Raw genomic sequence first — 21,713 nt, 5'->3', positions numbered from 1 at the left:
GTGCATTCAGTGAAAAAATACTATCGGGCTGTGTTATGTGTTGCTAGAGGACATGGTTGAGAAGACTAGCATTTGGGGAGGTTTAAAAAAGATTTGAACAAGTTCCTCTTAAACTAAGGAAGGTATTGCCCTGGGAGTGAGTAACAAGAAAAACAGACCTCCATCTGCCGATGTATAGAGGTAACTCTCACTGGTCTAATTCACCCCTTCCACCACTAAGTTCAGAGTCTAGGATTTTTGTTAACTCAAGTCTCACGTTGAAGCTGAAATCCTAGTAGTGACCAAAGCAGCCTTCTTCAAACTACAGCATCTCCAGCTTCTTCTTAATAACTTTGCTTTTGCAGCAGTCTGTGAGGCCTCTGTGATCTCCCTCCTGGGCTACTGCAATAAACTGAACATTGGAATGCCTGTCAAACTCAACCAGTGACTGCAATTTGTACAAAATACTGCAGCATGAATGTTGACAAGTGTGAAGAAATTAGAGAAGATCACACCATGCCTAATCGCCCCGAACTGGCTCTCAACCCTTTACCGTACCGAATTTTAAAATCCTAATTCTAACCTACATTGCAATATCTCAGCTGCCATCTCCTAGCCCCCTTACCTGCTCTCCTGCCCCTTCCGCTTGCAGTCGCAGACCTGACTGGCAGCCCCAACCCTGAAGGAACTATGCCTCTTAAGCACCAGGAAGAAGGACCTTTCAAGATGCTGTTCCAACCCTTACTGCCACCAAGCATCAGACAAGCACCAGATTTACTGGTCTTCAGAAAGCTACTAAAACATGGCTCTTACAAACAGTGTTTGTCCCATACGGTAGCAGTAAATCTGGGTATAGCCTAAATACTCCACAAATGACCACTGCTCCTTACCAGGCACCCCCCGGAAGCGAAGCCTAATAGCCCTGCTAACGATTAGTAGACTTTACCAGGTACCCCTCAGGACCATGCCCGTCCATAACATCTGGCAACTTAGCTAAGGATGGCGGGATCCTACTGATACATATTCCTACAAATGGGACATGTACATTACACCGTATCCCCCTCTCTGTACATAAGAACATAAGAAAATGCCATACTGGGTCAGACAAAGGGTCCATCAAGCCCAGCATCCTGTTTCCAACAGTGGCCAATCCAGGCCATAAGAACCTGGCAAGTACCCAAAAACTAAGTCTATTCCATGTTACCGTTGCTAATGGCAGTGGCTATTCTCTAAGTGAACTTAATAGCAGGTAATGGACTTCTCCTCCAAGAACTTATCCAATCCTTTTTTAAACACAGCTATACTAACTGCACTGACCACATCCCCTGGTAACAAATTCCAGAGTTTAATTGTGCGTTGAGTAAAAAAGAACTTTCTCCGATTAGTTTTAAATGTGCCCCATGCTAACTTCATGGAGTGCCCCCTAGTCTTTCTACTATCCGAAAGAGTAAATAACCGATTCACATCTACCCGTTCTAGACCTCTCATGATTTTAAACACCTCTATCATATCCCCCCTCAGTCGTCTCTTCTCCAAGCTGAAAAGTCCTAACCTCTTTAGTCTTTCCTCGTAGGGGAGCTGTTCCATTCCCCTTATCATTTTGGTAGCCCTTCTCTGTACCTTCTCCATCGCAATTATATCTTTTTTGAGATGCGGCGACCAGAACTGTACACAGTATTCAAGGTGTGGTCTCACAATGGAGCACCTCCACAGAAAACCTGCAACCACACTACCTGAAATTGTAAATGTAACCTTAACCATCGCCTCTAGGCATATGGTTATAACTGTGGACTGTAAACAGTAATTACCTAATTATTGTATATACTTAACATTGTATTGTGACATTGGTCTACTCTCTCGTGCCTTGAACTTTTTTTTTTTTCTGGAAAAGCATGAACTATGTAAACGATGGTCTGACTCAACATGGCATTTCTTATGTTCTTATCGGTTAAGTGTGGGAATTTATAGGATCATGGACCCAGAGAGGAAGACACCTGGGCAAACTGGATGAGCCACTTGGATCTTCATCTGCTGTCATTTACTACATTAGGAAAAACCTCTGTACGGGACGCGCAGAAATTAGTTTGAGGCAGGATCCTGATTCTCTTCCTGGAGCTGAGGAGCTTGGCGTATTAAGTGCAGCTTGTCTTAGGTGTCGCTGTTGCTGTTCTGGATGATTGCTTGCTGTGTTCTGCCCCATCACTGGCATGACCTGTGTTGGTTTCCTGTTCGGTCTGCCCCTTTCAGGATCTGGGTCTTTGACAACGAACAAACTGCTATTTGACAGTAACCACTGCTATTGCTGTGAACTTTGATTATGTGTAGCAGCTTATAGATATCCAAAATGCATTTATTTTGGGAGGAGATGGGGGTGCATATTCCAGACACCATTTGAGTGATTTTCCCAAAGCATCTACATGTTCCATTTTGTTTTTATTATTGTGTTTTAATGATTATAACCTGCTTATATCACTATGTGGTGGCTTAAGCAGGACATAAAATCTATTAAATAAAAAAACTAAATGTACTAAATGTCACTGCCTTACTGGGATGCCCACACGTGTGCCAGTGTACCTCACTCCTGCCCTGTAGTACCTCTGCTATTCCGGTGATGAACGAACACACACCCTACCACTACCACAGCTCTGCCAGTGCACCTCACGCACATCCTGCAGCTTCCCTGCAATTTGTAAGTACCTCTCGTGTTTTATGCAGATAGGACGATATCCTGAGGCAGTCCTGCTGGCTCTTGAGATGGGGTCGGACCCCCGGGTGAGTGCATGGCAAGACCTGCAGCAGCTGGACAGTGGCTTCCAGGAGAATTTGCTGAACCTGTACAGCTCTGACCAGTTCCCCATGGATGTGCGGCATTACCTGGCCCACTGGATAGAAGCACAGAACTGGTAATCATTTTGTCCGATTTTTAGGGGTTCAGCATCCTTGGCATGCCCCCCCCTGCTTATCCATTTAATTGCTGGAGAGGCTCCAGGGAGCACACCTTCTGACAAGGGAAGGCCCTGGAGGTGGGTTTGTTTTAAATCAGCAGCAGGAGGGGTAGCAGGGTATTTGTTCCTGTAAAATGTAATCACTTCCAATACTTTAAGAGAAACAGACCATCACCGAACATCTGTATTGATTGTGTGGTTGTGTGTATACATGCTTTCATTTAGATATAGTAGGGATGTGTAGCCGGAAAGTATACGTTGGATTCGGGATACGTATTCGTTGCATTCGGGCAAGGGGGGGAAAGCCCGATCCGTTAATACGTTGAATTCGGCATTCGTTCCCTTTAAATTTAATTAACTACAACCCCCGACCCCCCCCCCCCCAAAACTTGCCAAAAGTCCCTGGTGGTCCAGCGGGGGTCCTGGAGCGATTTCCTGCACTCAGGCCGTCGGCTGCCAATATTCAAAATGGCGCCAATAGCCTTTGCCCTTACCATGTGACAGGGGCTACCGGTGCCATTGGTTGGCCCCTGTCACATGGTAGGAGCACAAGATGGTGCCGGCCATCCATTGCTCTTATCATGTGACAGAGGCTGACCAATGGAACCGGTAGCTCCTGTGATATAGTAAGGTCAAAGGCTATCGGCGCCATTTTGAATACCGGCAGCCAACGGCGCGAGTACAGGAGATTGATCCAGGACCCCCGCTGGACCACCAGGGACTTTAGGCAAGTCTTGGGAGGGGGGGGTCAGGAGGGTAGGGGGTTTATTCGTTCAGGATTCGTTGCATTTGTGGGGGTTCGCCATACGTTTCGCAAACCCACGAATGCAATGAATAGGAACGTATACGTTGCGGATTGCGCATTCGTTCACAACGAATGCACATCCCTAAGATACAGTATATATTTAAAACTGAAAGCCTGCATTACCAGCTGAGATATTCTGTAATTTTTTCTAAAAATGAACTCACATGATTTTGGGAGATGTTTGGTTCATGAATGATAAATTTAATACATGAGCTCAGATTTGCAACCTGATCCCAACATTTTCATCTCAGGCTGATCGGGACAGAGGTGTGTGACTATTGTGGGTCCTGGCGGCTTGTTGTCTAGCGCCATCTAGGGGCAGGTCTAGAGCACTACAGTCCTGCCTATGGAGACTGTTAGGACTCTTCCCTGCCTGGGGTTTGCAGTCTGGTAGCCCCTTAGCTCAGCTGGGCAGTACCAGTGATTCCCATAAAAAGAAGTTAGGGCAGAAAATAAGGGGAGAACCTGGATCCTGGATAATTCACAGCAATCTTTTCTCAGTCTTGCTTCTATCTGTTCCCTTCCAGGAATCAGGCCACCAGGGACGAGTCCCTCGCCACGGTCCTTTTCCAGAACCTCTTGCAGTATGTGGACGATCAGCTGAGCCGCTTCACGCAGGAGCAGGAGATCCTGGAACAGCACAACTTCCGCAAATTCAAGCTCGACATACAGGTACTGCTGCCATAAGAAATGGAGCTTCACGCAAATGCCCTTGGTGCAAGGGAACCGATCCTAGTCCCCAGGGTGTTTTAAGCCCAGTAGGATTTTTCCTACCTGTTTGGTCTCTTAGCTCAGTGGAAACCTTCCTCATCTGACCTTTGGCACCACAAGCCTCTATTTCTACCACATGGGGGCTTTGCCCCATTTTGTATCTACTGTGCACCATTTATTTAAAAAAAAAAAAAAAAAAAAAGGTTCCATTATGTTTTCCCTTATGTGTTTATTTTCTTTTTCAGGCCAGATATCAGGAATCTCCCATGCAATTGGCCACTATAATCTCCAACATCTTGAACGAGGAGAAGAAGATTCTGTCTGCAGCACTGGAGGCCCAGCAGGTGTGTGTGGGTGTGTACCTGTTTGTGTTCTTCTTGGGCACCTTGATGTTGGCTGCACATAGCCCTATTGCCACTTACCAGTTACTGTCCTGCTATTCTCACTTTTGGCTTTAGGTGGCGCTGCAGCTACTATTCCCTCTCAGCTGTGCACATGTGCGCCTGAGGACATGAACCTTGTGCCCACAGCAAACATAGCATGCATATAAAGTGACACAATGAGCATAATTATATAGTAAAGATATATGTGCTATCTGTGAAATATGAAATCAGATTTAGTTTGCTTTCTATTTATTCAAAACAAATGGTATGCTAAAATAACTTAATGTAGAATTATTTTCATTAAAACAAAAACTTAGATAACCTTTTTGGAAATCCCAACGGTATTTGCATTATATTTGCTCAGGCACGCTTGGTTCTTAGTGCACAAATTTGTAATCCAGCGTATAAAAAGTTGCACAAAAGAAAATGTTTGCGCACACAGCCCGTCAAAAATTAGAGGGAACGTTGGCTGCAGCCCTTGTTTAACCAGTCGTTTCCTCCGTCTAAATAATTATTGGTGCTGCTTAATATAATTGTTGCTTTAATTTCTGGGCGACCTGCCAAGTTTCATGTTCCCTTTCGGCCAAAAATGAAACTTTTGTTTTTCCTTGTTTCTCAACACAGCAATTTTGTTCTTGGCTGGGGAGTGCCTTTTTGGGTAGGTGCTGACTGGTGAGCACAGCTCCCTCTTTGTATGTTCCACCATGCCGAGGCTCTTGGGGCCAGCTGTCACCCTGGCCTGAGGCTCTGTGCTTTTTGTATTTTATTATGACATTAGGGGCAGCACTAGAAGGGGTGGGGGTGGGGGGTTTCCAGGGACTATGACCACCCCCGGCAGCGAGATCCCTTCTGAAGTGCAAGGCTCACATATTTTATTAGGGTTGGCAGTTGGAAACCCCCCTCCCTCTGTAGAGTCCACCGGTGGCAGAAGCGGCAGGCAGCGAGGGTGGGAACAGAACCAGAACACAGCTCGGAGGCCGGGCGGTGCACCTGCCTTCTGATTTCCGTGCAGGAGGCGAGACCCGTGACGACGCCCTGGATGAGTCCCCGCCCCCGCTGCTGGTACCACTACTGCTGGGCCTCAGGGGAAGGAGAGAGAGGAGAAGAATGAAGCAGGAGGGTCCTGGCAGGCGTGGGGGAAATCTTTCTGTATGAGCACCCTCCTCTCCCCCTCCCCCACCCTCACCCCCGCCACCCCAATCCCTTTACCAGGAAGAGGCCAGGGTCACTTTGTGCATTACATTCAGGAATTCATCAATAGAACCGAGGGCCTTGAGCTTGGATCTTGTGTGGGCAGATCCCAGTGTCTGTTGGCTGGGTAGGGAGACTCCCTCTCTTTCCTTGAGATTGCTTGAGATGCGGAATTTATTTTCGGGGTGTTGGGGGTGGACAGCGAGCACGTGGTGTTTCCCCTCTCCGGAGGGCTTTTTCCTGACATGGCGCTCCTCTCACATTCACATTTTAGTAACACTTCCTCCATCTTGTCCACCAGGCACAGGCGAATCAGGTGCCGCAGGTCGCCATGGAAACTGAAAGGCACATAGATATCATGACTCGGGTATTGGAGGTGAGGAAGAGAATGCAGGTAAGTACAGATGTGGCTGAACAGCGACTAGCAGTCAGTATGCGCCATCACAAAGTGGGAGAGTTGGGTTCTATTCCCAGTTTGGTTTCTTCATATTGCAAATGCTAGTGAAGTAGTACTCAAGGTCCTTGTTAATCCACAAGAAAGCCACCCATGCAGTGCACTGCCGTGTGGAGGAACCTGAGTTTGATTGCTGGCCCAGCTGTCCTGCTGTACAGGTTAGCTGGGGGGCAGCGCTCACAGACTCTGGGGGAGGAGGGAGTCTGTCATCGTGCAACAGCGACCCCTAGTGACTAGATTTTAGGGCCCATGGCTGCAGGGTTTTGAAAGCCCCGGTGCTCAGCTCCTGGGCCAAGGACTGTTGCTGCAGTGACTGGGCTAACATAAGTTGGGATGGGATATAAAACGGGGGTGGGGGGGAACCTTCAGGTACTTGTGAACGAAGAGGACTCCGGATTCCAGCCCTGGATCTGATTGAGCTGGAAAGCCAAAAGAGCAGCTGCTGCCCCTGCTGTGCTGCATGCCGCCCTGCTGATTGCTGGCCCTTCAGAAGTATGTGGGCCTCTGCGGTACAAAATCCAATCATCGTTGGTGAGGTTACACAGAGTGTGGGACAGCAAGCCGCCATGTCGTCAACAGTTCCTATAGCAGTCCCACCTATTCTGTCCTGTGATGCATTTCCTATGCACAACTTCAGCAGGTACTGTGGCTAAACTCTGTCCTTACTCTCAGACAGAGGGAGGCTGCTTCTTCGACTCCAAACTTTATTAACAGGTTAAACAAATAACAGGGAGAGAAAGTAACGTCGCTCCATGCAGATGGCCGCATAGTTTGAGAGCTTCTCGTGGCTTCTAAACAAAATCGGTTATTTTACTGTTTCCAGCACTCCACCTGCACTCGCAGCGATTGTAAGAGGAAGAGTGGCGAGTCGAAGAAGAGCAATAGATCTTGCTGAGTTCTCCTACACAGGAGGTGAGCCGCAAAAAAAAAAAAGAAACGGGCACCGCCGATACAGACGAAGCTCCGATGGAGTCTAATATGGCGGTGGTAATAGGAGCGGAGAGCGCCGGTGACCAGGGCCCTACTAGGGAAGAATTTAATGCCTGGTTTCGCGATTTAAAGACAGACATCGCAACAGTAAAAGGGGAAATAACATGCGGCGCTGGGAGACCTTCGCCGGGACGTGGATGACATAGGACAGAGAGTGCATGAATTAGAACAAGCAGCAGAGGATCAAGCGGTATGACGCAGCAAGCTAAAGTTATTCTCCCCCTGAAACAGACATCAGAGGAGTTCACATCAAAGCCCAGAGGATCTAGAAAATAGAAACCCATTGAAATAATCTCCGGATTAGAGGGGTTCTGGAAGTGGAAGGTGGCACTGATTACATTAAGCTGGTGTAGCAAGGCAATTCTTAATGTTGACTCCGCGGAAGGCCTGGATAAGCCTGTGCAAATTGATCGTGCGCACAGGGCTCTGAGCAAGATAATTAACAACCAGCCCCGTGACATTATAGCATGTATACATGATTTCCCTTTGAAAAATGCTACTATCCAGAAAGCCAGGACTCTAGGGACAGTAACCTGGAAGGAGATGAAGATTCAAATATTTAACGACATATCAGCCATAACTCTGCAATGATGCAAGGCTATGAAATCTATCACGCTCACCCTGCGGGCTGAAAATGTACGCTATAAATGGCCTTACCCCTTTGGAATATCTTTTACGATTAGCGGAGATACTCTGACTGCAAGATCGCCTGAGGTTGCAGAAAACCTTCTTAAGCAGAAGGGTCTCAAAGTCCAAATGAGCAAGGCAGACACCCAGCCAGGTCATCGCAGGGAAACCACCCGCTGGCAACATATTGGCAAAGGAGCAAACGCCTCCGGAGAAATTCCAGTGCTAGTGAAGTTTCTGGCTCATATGGACCTACCACATGAGACACCTCTATATGGTTGCTAGATGCTAATTTTACTTCTCCTGAATCTGTTTATTCAGATCTAATTGGAGAAACATATCCATTATAAGTTTGTTTAATACTGTTTAGTGTTAATGAGCCGTTCCCTGTACGTACCTGGATCAGTCCAGACAGTGGGTTATGTCCCCAATCCAGCAGATGGAGTCAGCCAAAGCTTTGAGGGGGCGTCACCAGAAGTGCTACTACCCCCTCTGCAGGAGTTCAGTATCTTCTGACTCCAGCAGATGCGAGTAGTGAATCCGGGTTGCTCCCGATTACCTCAGGCAGTTCTTGTATTTCTTCTCTGATTTGCTTTTTTCTCTGCCTACTTCTTCTCTTTGGATCAAGTTTGTTTCAATTTAAAAAAAAAAAAAAAAAGTTAGAGGGCTAATTGGGAGGCGTGGCTTCCCTCGGTGTCTGTCTTGCTCTCTCTTCTTCTTCTCTCCTGCGAGCGGGGTAAGTGAGGGTTGTGTTGTTTGCTTTGTTTTTTCCTTGCTTGCAGCTGATTTTCGACGGAGGGGCTCGCGGAGGCCTCTAGGACCGGCCCCTCCGCGCTTCTCTCCTTTGCCCGCGGCCATTTTCGCGGCTCCTCGTGGGCTGCAGAGGCAGGCAGGGAGAGCGTCGTCGGCGGGTCGTGCGGCCAGGAGGCCCCCCCGCGGTGCCGTTGTTTTTCATTTCGGGTTGTGCAGGCCGTCCGGGCCCCCTCCCGCAGCGGCGCTTCCGTTCTCGGCCCCCCCCGAGGCTCTGCCGGGTGGTTTATTCTGCCGGCGTTGTTTTTCCTGCTCAGCCCCGATGCCGCGGCCAGAGCGCTGCTCTGCTTGCGGTGAGCTGGGCTCGCGGATCTCGAGGGAGGGCATCTGTGCGAGGTGTCTCCCCGGGGGGGAGGGCACCTCGCGCCCCCTCATCGATTTCCCCCGTTTAGCAGGTCTGCCCGGGCGGCGGGGGCCGGCCCCTCCCCCATTCCCGGCGGGAACGGCGGCCATTTTACACTCAGCACCACCTGAAGGGGAACTGACGGCGTTTGGGACCGGGGATGCGGGGGAGTCCCCGCCACATTTGCTCCCGGAATCGGACCCGGAGACGGTCCCACCGGGGGCCCCCCCCCCGGAGCCCCCTCCGGTAGACAGGGGTTTTCCCCAGAGTTTATACTGTTGCTGCACACCGCATATCTACAGAGCCTTGAGCCTCCCTCGGGACCCCCTCCACTCAAGTTTCCGCGGCCCTCCCTACCTGCGGGGGCCCCTCTGTCTCCCCCGGCCCCCCCCGCTCCGGCGGGTGTGGGGGCCCCCCTCCCTCCCGCTCGCGCCAGGCTCCCGGGGAGCGCGGGGACTGCGGGCACAGGACCTGTTTCCCCTGGATCGGATCCGACAGACTCGGGTCAAGGGGACCCCACTTCAGAGGGCGATGATCCGCACACGCTGCGGCTGTTCCAGAAGGAAGAGTTGGAGGACCTCCTACCACAGGTTATTAAGGAGTTGGACCTCGATCCACCACCGGAGCCTCCCGCGCCCGTAGCGCCCGCGGTGGTCACTTCCTCGAGGAAGGGGGATCCGGTCTTGGCAGCCCGGAGGCCCAGGGCTCGGGCTTTTCCCATTCATGATTCTTTCCTCCAGCTTCTCACCGGGGAGTGGGATGCCCCGGAAGCTTCCTTCAAGGGCAGCCGGACCATGGAGAGGCTCTACCCTCTGCCGGACGATTTTCTCGATCTCATCAAGGTTCCCAAAGTGGACTCCGCGGTGACAGCTGTCACGAAGAGGACAACCATCCCTGTGACAGGGGGCGCGGCCTTACGAGACGCACAAGATCGCAAGTTGGAAGTCTTCCTCAAGCGGGTCTTCGAGGTCTCCGCAGTAGGATTGCGGGCGGTGATGTGTAGCTCGCTGGTCCAGCGGGCCAGCCTGCTCTGGGTTCAACAACTGCTCACCTCTCAGGTCCTACCGGCTGGGGAGGCCGCACAGGCGGATAGACTGGAAGCGGCGGTTGCATATGGGGCTGACGCCTCCTATGACCTGTTTCGGGTCCTCGCCCGCTCTATGGCCTCGGTGGTAGCGGCACGGCGCCTTCTATGGCTCCGCAACTGGGCGGCGGACACATCCTCCAAGTCGAGCCTGGGCTCCCTGCCCTTTAGAGGCAAGTTCCTGTTCGGGGAGGATTTGGATCAGATCATCAAGACGCTGGGGGAAAATGCGGTCCATCGCCTGCCGGAGGACAGGTATCGTTCCACCAGGACTTTTCCGTCCTCGCGGACCAGAGCCAGGGCACAACGGCGCTTCCGGAACTACAGACCGCCGTCAACCAGGCCCTCTGCCTCCAGGTCTCAGCCCTGGTCTCGCTCATTTCGCGGGCGCCGCCCCGCGCGCCCCGCCACCGCAGCTGGTCAACCCCCGCCCAAGTCCTCGCAATGATGTTCAGCTCGCCCACTCCGCAGTCCCCAGGATCGGAGGGAGACTGGCGTTCTTCTACGAGGAGTGGGCGCGAATCACCTCGGATCAGTGGGTCTTGGATACCATCGGACAAGGCTACGCGTTGGAGTTTGTCCGCGCTCCAAAGGGACGCTTCATCTTCTCCCCTTGCGGCTCGGACACCAAGCGACAGGCGGTGCGGTTGACTCTGGACAGACTTTGGGAGATAGGCGCCATTGCGCCCGTGCCCTTCGGAGAGGTGGGCTCGGGCCATTATTCCATCTACTTCGTGGTGCCGAAGAAGGACGGTTCCTACCGGCCCATTCTAGACTTGAAAGAAGTCAACAAATCACTTCGGGTGGTTCGGTTCCGCATGGAAACGCTGCGGTCCGTGATCGCGGCGGTGCATCGGGGGGAATTCCTGGCCTCCTTGGACCTGACGGAGGCCTACCTCCACATCCCCATTCGCCGGGAGCATCATTGTCTGCTACGGTTCAAGATCCTGGGGCAACATTTCCAGTTTGTGGCTCTCCCGTTCGGACTGGCAACGGCTCCGCGCACTTTCACCAAGATCATGGTGGTGGTAGCGGCTGCCTTGCGGAAGGAGGGGATCCTAGTTCATCCTTATTTGGACGATTGGCTCATCCGAGCGAAGTCTTTTCGGCATGGACAGCAGGCGGTGGCCAGAGTCATAGAGTTTCTGCAGTCCCTAGGATGGGTGGTGAACTTTTCCAAGAGCTCCCTGGTGCCCTCGCAGCGCTTGGATTTCCTGGGGGCGACCTTCGACACCCGTCTGGGCGCGGTCTTTCTACGCCAGGACAAGGCGCAAGCCCTGCGGGAACACATACAACGGTTTTCTGCGTTATCGGTTCCCACCTCCTGGGACTACCTGCAGCTCCTAGGGGTGATGGGTTCCACCATCGATATGGTCCCTTGGGCATTTGCGCACCTCAGACCTCTACAGAGGGCGCTGCTATCCCGCTGGAAGCCGCTTTCGCAGGACTACCAGGCACTCCTTCCACTACCGCTGTTTGCCAGGAACAGTCTGACCTGGTGGACGAATCCGGAGAATTTGGCCCGCGGCGTGTCTCTCGATCTTCCAAATTGGGTCGTGGTAACCACCGACGCCAGTCTTGTAGGCTGGGGAGCGGTCTGCGACCGCAGCGCCACGCAAGGGACGTGGTCCGCGGAGGAATCGAAGTGCTCCATCAATCTACTGGAGACCAGAGCGGTCAGACTAGCGCTCCAACACTTCCTACCTCTCCTCCAGAACCGGGAGGTAAGGATCTTATCGGACAATGCGACGACGGTGGCCTATATCAACCGGCAGGGCGGCACCCGCAGTCCGCAGGTCGCACTCGAAACAGAGATGCTGATGCAGTGGGCGGAGCGGCATCTGGCCCGCCTGGCGGCCTCGCACATCGCGGGCGTGGACAACATACAGGCCGATTACCTCAGCCGTCAGTTTCTGGACCCCGGGGAATGGTCCCTCTCCGACGAGGCGATGCAGCTGCTCGTCCGGCGATGGGGATCCCCCCACCTCGACCTCATGGCGTCCGCACGAAACGCCAAGGCTCCCCGGTTCTTCAGCCGCCGGAGAGAGCGGGGAGCGGAGGGCGTGGACGCTCTCGTACTCCCGTGGCCGACCAACCTGCTCCTTTACGCGTTCCCGCCGTGGCCACTGGTGGGAAGACTAATCCGCCGCGTAGAGGTCCACCAGGGACCGGTGATCTTCGTCGCCCCGGAGTGGCCAAGACGACCTTGGTTTGCGGACCTGATTCAACTGGTGATCGACGGACCCATCCGTCTAGGACATCTCCCCCGCCTCCTTCACCAAGGCCCGGTATTTTTCGACCAGGCAGAACTCTTCTGTCTTGCGGCCTGGCTTTTGAGAGGCGCCGCCTCCGGCGCCGGGGCTACCAGGAGGCGGTAGTCTCAACACTGCTGCGTTCTCGGAAGACTTCGACGTCGGTAGCCTATGTGCGAGTCTGGAAGGTGTTCGAGCTGTGGTGTGCCGGACTGGACACGAGTCCAGCTGAGGCTTCGGTTCCTCAGATTCTTCAGTTCCTGCAGGCAGGGGTGGACAAGGGTCTTGCATACAACTCGCTCCGGGTTCAGGTGGCCGCCCTTGGCTCGCTCTTGCGGGACGGGGGTTCCCGGCTGCAGCACCCGGATGTTCTCCGTTTTCTCAAAGGGGTCAAACACATGCGGCCTCCGGTGCAGAATCCTTGTCCCTCCTGGAGTCTCAACCTAGTGCTACGGGCCATGTCGGGACCTCCGTTTGAACCACTGCGGAATGCGACGATCAAGGATCTCACTCTCAAGACGGTGTTTCTGGTGGCTATCTGCTCCGCTCGCCGCATCTCGGAGCTGCAGGCCCTGTCGTGCAGGGAACCCTACCTCCGGTTCTCGGACTCCGGGGTTTCGATTCGCACTGTTCCCTCTTTTCTCCCGAAGGTGGTGTCCGCGTTCCATGTGAATCAGACGGTGGAGCTTCCTTCCTTCTCCTCTTCGGAACCGAGGTCTCTCCGGCTTCTGGACGTCAAGCGCACCCTGCACCTCTATCTGGAGGCTACGAATGATTTCCGGACTTCTGACCATCTCTTCGTCCTCTGGTCCGGTCCTCGGAAGGGAGCTCAGGCCTCGAAGACGACCATTGCCAGATGGTGAAGGCTGGCATTGCCGCTTCCTACATTGGGGTGGGACGGACTCCCCCGCCAGGTATTGTCGCGCATTCTACACGCTCTCAGGCGGCCTCTTGGGCGGAGACCCGCTCGGTCTCCTCTCAGGAAATCTGTAGGGCAGCTACCTGGAAATCGTTACATACGTTCTCCAGGCACTATCGTCTTCACCTCGCTTCCTCGGTCTTTGGACACTTTGGTGAGCAGGTTCTACGTGCGGGTCTCGCAGGATCCCACCCGGTTTAGGGACGCTTGGGTACATCCCACTGTCTGGACTGATCCAGGTACGTACAGGGAAAAGAAAATTATTCCTTACCTGCTAATTTTCGTTCCTGTAGTACCATGGATCAGTCCAGACGCCCACCGCATTTAGGGTCCTATTCCTGCTCGACTCCGTTTTTCTCATACGGGACGGTAGTCTCGGCTGTCTCTCACGATTACTCGGGTCTCTGTTCTTTTCACAGTTCTGTTTTGGGGTTGACACGCTGACCTTTCGTCCCCCCACCCGTTGGTGGGAAGGGTACGGTTTTGTTGTCTACGTTTTAAGGCTGATTTTTGCCGTTTATTAAACTTGATCCAATGTTGGGGTTCTTGATTTACTCGGGCTTGGATATTCTCGATACTGAACTCCTGCAGAGGGGGTAGTAGCACTTCTGGTGACGCCCCCTCAAAGCTTTGGCTGACTCCATCTGCTGGATTGGGGACATAACCCACTGTCTGGACTGATCCATGGTACTACAGGAACGAAAATTAGCAGGTAAGGAATAATTTTCTTTTATTTCTGTATATTGCACAGTAGGCATTGGATCTATAAGGCCTGATTGACAAACTGAAGAGTAGTAAAACATCTGGACCAGATGATATACACCCCAGAGTTCTGAAGGAATTAAAAAATGAAATTTCAGATCTATTAGTAAAAATTTGTAACCTATCATTAAAATCATCCATTGTACCTGAAGACTGGAGGATAGCAAATGTAACCCCAATATTTAAAAAGGGCTCCAGGGGCGATCCGGGAAACTACAGACCGGTTAGCCTGACTTCAGTGCCAGGGAAAATAGTGGAAAGTGTTCTAAACATCAAAATCACAGAACATATAGAAAGACATGGTTTAATGGAACAAAGTCAGCATGGCTTTACCCAAGGCAAGTCTTGCCTCACAAATCTGCTTCACTTTTTTGAAGGAGTTAATAAACATGTGGATAAAGGTGAACCGGTAGATGTAGTATACTTGGATTTTCAGAAGGCGTTTCACAAAGTTCCTCATGAGAGGCTTCTAGGAAAAGTAAAAAGTCATGGGATAGGTGGCGATGTCCTTTCGTGGATTGCAAACTGGTTAAAAGACAGGAAACAGAGTAGGATTAAATGGACAATTTTCTCAGTGGAAGGGAGTGGACAGTGGAGTGCCTCAGGGATCTGTATTGGGACCCTTACTTTTCAATATATTTATAAATGATCTGGAAAGAAATACGACGAGTGAGATAATCACATTTGCAGATGACACAAAATTGTTCAGAATAGTTAAATCACAAGCAGATTGTGATAAATTGCAGGAAGACTGGAAAATTGGGCATCCAAATGGCAGATGAAATTTAATGTGGATAAGTGCAAGGTGATGCATATAGGGAAAAATAACCCATGCCATAGTTACACAATGTTAGGTTCCATATTAGGTGCTACAACCCAAGAAAGAGATCTAGGTGTCATAGTGGATAACACATTGAAATCGTCGGTTCAGTGTGTTGTGGCAGTCAAAAAAGCAAACAGAATGTTGGGAATTATTAGAAAGGGAATGGTGAATCAAACGGAAAATGTCATAATGCCTCTGTATCACTCCATGGTGAGACCGCACCTTGGAAGCAGGATGCTGGGCTTGATGGACCCTTGGTCTGACCCAGTATGGCAATTTCTTATGTTCAATTATACATCAAGGGAAATTTTTGACAACACTGGAACACTCCCTGAGTGATATGTGGCAGGGACAAATTTTAGAGGGGGGGGGGGGGTAACTTTAATCTTTCAATTAATCCTGCACTGGATAATAGTCATGTAGCATTTGATGGCCTTAAAGGGGCTAGACTACGTTTAAAAACACTTAACGAGACCGGGCTGCATGACTTATGGCGCTGTAAGCACCCTTCCGATAAAAACTACACCTTTTTTTTCCAGAGTACATGGGACATATTCACGGATAGATTTGTGGTTAGGGGGTGGGTCATAGGTTCAAGGATGCACATCAGTAGAAATCGGCTCGATTACATACATGGTCTGACCATGCCCCTATATATGCTACCTTTTGCTTACAAAATGAGGCACATGGGGTTAAATATTGGTGACTTAATGATTCGCTTCTCTCTGATAAGTGATTATGTGAAGAAATTAGAGAAGATATATAAAAGAATATTTTCAATTCAATGATAATGGAGAAGGGTCGAGCCATACTGTTTGGGATTGTTTTAAGGCTGTCTTACGAGGTAAAATAATATCTAAAGCCTCTGTGAGGAAGAAACAGGCCCAAGGGGAGAAAATATCTCTCTTATATATACCATTCAGCAACTTGAGAGGCAACATAAGGCTAACTCCCTGACCAGTCTCTCCCCAAATACCATTCCGGAAGAACAAGCCAAAACTAAATGTGAACAATTGGCAAGGTTTTTCCACGAGAAAGTTAACAAACTCATAACTCGTTTTCCTTCCACCTCTGAAACATCACAAAACAACTACAACATCCAAACTAACAACCCCACAGCAACCCTTACACAATTTGAATACACTACTGACATGGAAATTGAATCCATACTCAAAAAAACTAGACCATCGTCTCACCCTTCCGATACCATTCCTACGAAACTTCTCCTCACTATACCAGACATCATAGCTCGTCCAATTTCAATGATTATTAATGCATCCATTGATGCAGGCATGGTTCCCAACCCATTAAAACAAGCGATTCTTAAACCCTCCCTCAAGAAACCTAAAATGGACCCAACTGATCTGAGCAACTACCGCCCCATTTCCAATCTCCCGTTCATTGCAAAAATACTAGAAAAAACAATCAACCGCCAACTTAGTGAATATTTAGATGAACATTTGATACTATCCCCATCTCAATATGGTTTTAGGAAACTACACAGCACAGAAACACTGCTTACTTCACTATCTGACTACCTTATCAAAAGTTTAGACAAAGGACTATCCCATCTACTAATAATCTTAGACATTTTGGCTGCATTTGATACAGTCAGCCATCAGATACTCCTCAAACGCCTTGATGAGATTGGAATTACTGGCACAGCCCACAGTTGGTTCTCCTCATACCTCAGCAATAGGAATTATAAAGTCAAAATGGACAACCATGAATCTAATGAAATTCCACTTACTCATGGAGTCCCACAAGGCTCCTCCCTGTCTTCCACACTATTTAATATTTACCTGTTACCCCTTTGCCAGCTTCTGTCCAGCCTTAAGATGCCACACTATTTGTATGCTGATGATGTACAAATTCTAATTCCGATCACCGATTCCATACCAAAAGCCCTTGATATCTGGCAGACCACACTCAATGCAATCAACAATCTACTCAACTCCATTCAACTTGCTCTTAATACTACAAAAACTGAACTCATGATTATAACCTCTCCCTCTCCCTCCCATCCCACGCTGACAATGCCTACTACACTGCCCCGCGCCAAATTTTCCCACCAATTACGTGATTTGGGAGTAATAATAGACGACCACATGACATTTAAGAAATATATCAACACAATACTGAAAGAATGTTTTTTCAAGATCCACACAATAAAAAAACTAAAACCCCTACTACATTTCGCAGACTTCCGCACCGTACTCCAAGCCATGTTATTCTCTAAAATTGACTACTGTAATGCCCTGCTATTAGGACTTCCCAAAAACTCCATCAATCCGTTACAAATTCTACAGAACACAGCCGCTCGCATTCTTACTAACACTACTTCTAAGGAACATATTACACCTATTCTTAAACGATTACATTGGCTACCCATTCACTATCGTATTCAATATAAGGTTTTAACCCTCATACACAAATCCCTTCACAAACCAGAAATGAATTGGTTCAATAATTCCCTGCAATTTCATACCTCTAACAGGCCGATCAGAAATTCATACCTGGCTACCTTACAAACCCCTTCACCCCAACTCTATAAATATTCTTCCTCTAAGGCCTGCGCCTTGTCCCTAGCTGGCCCTACCTTATGGAACTCTATGCCCACTGAACTAAGGCTTGAACAGTTCCCAAAAATCTTCAAAAAAAATCTTAAAACTTGGCTATTTACTAAAGCCTACACATGATCCCTCCTGTTTCTTCTCAACACCTTCCACCTACCTTACAAGCACTTTAAACATTATCCATGTTGCTCTGCCTTATCCATGATGCAACTCTTCTAATTCCCTCTCCATGTCATATCCTCGCTTCCTCCTCCCCCTCTCTTCCTCTCCCTCCCTTCTCCTCCCCTCTCCCCCCTTTCCCTATAATCTATATTCTTCCGTTTAAACTACCTAGTCTTTCCCTGTTAATTATTATATACTAGTTCAAAATTATTATAAACTTGTTATATGTACTACGTTTCTATTTTCATAGTTATTTTATATTAGTTCATAATTATTACTACCATGTTCTATGTACAACGCTCTGACGTTTTGTTTTTGTTTTTACTGTAAACCGACGCGATATCCTTGGATGAACGCCGGTATATAAAAACCATTAAATAAATAAATAAATAAAATAAATAATGGAAGTTATAAAACTCTCAGGGAACTCGATAAATGCAAAAGTAAATTGCAAGCCTTATTATATAGAGACATTCAATATCGCTTGGAAAATATTAGGCATATATGCTATACAGAGGGCAACAAACCCAGTAAATTGTTAGTGAGACAGCTTCATATGCAGTTATCCCAAAGTCAAATTTTGAAAATCAAGGAAGCCAATGCGAAGATGGTTTCGGATAATTACAGTATGCAAAACAGATTTGTTCAGTTTTATAAGGAGTTATATACTAACGAACGAGATACATGATTCAGATATTGATAGGTATCTGGCGGGGGTTTTCCTCTGTGCTCTCTTGGAAGAACATTCCCAAAATTGGATGGTTTGATCACCCAGTCAGAAATTTATGCGGCTATTGCCTCGCTTAAAGTTAATAAGGCTCCAGGTCTGGATGGCTACATTGGCCTCTTCTATAAAAAAAATATTTGGAGATTTACTCATTCCATATTTGCAGAAATTATTTAACAAATTATTGCTTAACCTATATTACCCTCAACCATGAAATTGGCAGGGGTAACAATCTTACCGAAACCAGGCAAGGATAAGTTGTTGTGTGGCTCCTACCGTCCCATCTCTTTACTGAGCATTGACTTAAAAATCCTAGCAAAAATCTTGGCCAGTAGGTTGAACTGTATATTACCAGACTTGGTTCATATAGATCAGTCTGGGTTCATACCAGGAAGGCAGACAGGTGACAACATTCGTAAAATTGTCAACTTGATGAGGAAGGCATGATTGAATGGGACTCCAGTAGTGCTGTTAGCAATTGACATGGAAAAAGCTTTCGACCGCGTGCACTGGGGATTTTTATTCAAAGTCCTCCAGAAAGTGGGCCTTGGACAGAACTTTCAAACCTGGTTGAAGGCCATGTATACCTCCCCCCCCCCCCCCCCCAAGCATGCATTAAAGTTAATGGTTCCTATTCGGCTACATTAGAGTTAGGAAGGGGTAACCCCTTTCCCCGTTGCTATTTGCTTTATTTATGGAACCTCTAGCTACAGCAATTAGATGTAATGGGGACATTGGTGGGGGGGGGAATACTCAATTTAAGGTAACACTTTTCGCAGATGACATTTTATTTTCGATAGCCAATCCACAGCTTTCACTTCTGGTATTAATCCAGGAACTGCACACATTTAGTTCATCCTCTGGTTTTAAAGTTAATATAAGTAAATCTGAAATTTTGAATATATCCTTGCCCGTGCATGAGGCAGAGAGTTTAAAAGCGAGCTTCCCTTTCAAGTGGGCGTCTCACCATATTAGATACCTAGGTATTCAATTATGTTCTGATTATTATTATTATTATTATTATTAAACAGTTATTTAGCATAAATTATCTTCCCTTATTAGAAAAAACGGCCAAAGATTTAGAGATCTGGACTTCATACCCACTTTCCTGGTTAGGCAGAATAGCAGTTTTAAAAATGACGATAATACCCAAATGGTTATATTTGTTCCAGACCCTACCTGTGGGAAGTACCAGTAAAAGTTTTTAAGGCCCTTCATACTAAGGCTTTTCATTTTATATGTTAGAGACGCCCGCCATGACTTAATAGGCGAGTCATGCTCCTCTCCAAGCAATATGCTGGGCTGGCTGTTCCAAATTTCACCCAATATTACACAGCTGCACAACTTAAGGTGATTTATGAATGGTCATCCCATTCACCTAGGAAACAATGGCTATATATAGAAGGAGCTGAAGACTTGAACAATTCTTTATATACTAAAATATGGGGTGTGTCTGGCAGAGACGCATCTAATATAGATCATAACCCCTTTACAAAACTGATCTTAAAAATATGGAAGAGGTGGCGATACACAGGACCTGTCCGGTGTACCCCTTTATCATCTCTGGGACTATATAAGGGTTTTCAATCTGTATCTGTACCCGGTGGGGGGCTATTCAAGCCCTGGAACCAAAGGGGGGTTTGATGTTTTGGTCAACTGATTAGTAATGACTCAATTATATCGTTTGATGACATACAGTTGCAATTCGATTTACCCATTGGTGAACATTATAGATATCTACAATTGAAACATTGTCTGCTTAGCTCACCACTGTGGAAGCAAATATCTCGTGAAAGAACGCCCTTTGAAGATATGTGCTTCCACCAAAAAACTTCCAAAGGTCTGATTTCCAAGATTTATTTGTCGCTCTCACCAAAACCACTACCTTGCTTTAAACATCAGATAGGTTGGGAATCGGATTGGGGTTATAAATGGTCGGAGACTCAATGGCTAGGGTGTTATAAAGCTATAGCGAAGAGTTCTATTTCGGCCAGTGCAATTGAGACAAATTATAAAATTCTGTATCGGTGGTACATTACACCAGCCAGATTGCATAAGATCTTCCCTGATTAATCAAATCAATGTTGGCGAAAGTGTAATCGGGAGGGTACATTTTATCATATATGGTGGTCTTGCCCAAACATTGTTCCCTATTGGAGGTGGATAGCAACAGTGATCTCAGAGTTAACAGATCTGAATCGCCCCTTTGTATCAGAGATATTTTGTCTATCCCAATACTCAGAAGAGTGGCCCAAAGATCTGAAATCTTTAATCAATCCTATATTGTGAGGATTGGCGGCCTGTTGGGAAAAGTGACTGCCTCCCCCACAAAGGAAATATTACTTTAACGTTTGTGGCAGGTACACTACTGGTTATATTTTACAACTGAACAGAAAGATAATGTTGCTTACCATGTTCGGATATGGGAACCATTTTTGAGATGGTACAAATCATAAGATAATGCTGTTTCATAAGTGGCACCAAGAGTGGTATAGATCTTGATTTAACTAGGCTTTATTTTTTCATAACATTTTGGTTTATATATATTTTTTTTATTTTATTTAGCATTTGTTTATATACCGAGGTACAGCTGACATAGCCTTCACTCCGGTTTACATTATAACAAACCAGTTACATTTAAATTCATAACAGTGTGACATATATATATATATATATATATATATATATATGATACCAGTGGTGTTATTTATGTTTTCATTGTCTTTAATTCTCTCACATCATATATTAGAATTTAATTGGAAGATATTTGGAAAACAATTGATGTTAGTACTTTCATTTATCAGTGCTGTGGAGTGAATTTGATTTATGTTGATAGCAAATTTATGATATCCAATGGCTGTTGTATGTTATGTCATTATTATCCTAACATTAAAAAAAATGTAAATACAAAAAAAACCCAAAACCAAATAACAGGGTCCTACTGTGCATAAACTGAAGATAAATGACCAGAAATAAGGACAGGTAAAATGAAAATAATTATGCTGGGTTGTCCAAATTAGCTGCTGATTCACCTAGTGTTGATCAGTACTGACCAGGGATCAGTACTGAAAAAAACCCACCAGGCAAGAAAAAACTCCAAGGCACCCCTGCTTCAGTGAAAAGTTAACCCTTTAGAGTCAGCTGCACTGAATTCAGCAGAAGTTGTGAAC

At 47.7% G+C, this 21,713-nt stretch overlaps 1 protein-coding gene across 3 annotated transcripts in view; it reads left to right on the top strand.

Annotated features, from left to right (window-relative positions):
- Positions 1 to 21,713, top strand: part of STAT2 (signal transducer and activator of transcription 2) — a 157,959-nt gene that overhangs the window by 29,216 nt on the left and 107,030 nt on the right. For 2 of the 3 annotated variants that reach the window (XR_003855535.1, XM_029594807.1), the window contains exons 2-5: positions 2,695 to 2,882; positions 4,257 to 4,401; positions 4,686 to 4,784; positions 6,316 to 6,408. Coding sequence is in view for 2 of the 3 variants with exons in the window: in XM_029594807.1 (XP_029450667.1) it covers positions 2,734 to 2,882; positions 4,257 to 4,401; positions 4,686 to 4,784; positions 6,316 to 6,408 (486 nt within the window). In the remaining variant the exon portion in view is untranslated. Of the gene's footprint in view, positions 1 to 2,694; positions 2,883 to 4,256; positions 4,402 to 4,685; positions 4,795 to 6,315; positions 6,409 to 21,713 lie in introns of those variants that run through there. The other variant, XM_029594808.1, reaches the window with a different exon arrangement.

Source organism: Rhinatrema bivittatum, chromosome 3, assembly GCF_901001135.1.
Source record: "Rhinatrema bivittatum chromosome 3, aRhiBiv1.1, whole genome shotgun sequence".
NCBI lineage: Eukaryota > Metazoa > Chordata > Amphibia > Gymnophiona > Rhinatrematidae > Rhinatrema > Rhinatrema bivittatum.
The sequence above is the reverse complement of the archived record's forward strand: the minus strand, read 5'-3'. Positions and strand labels throughout refer to the sequence as shown.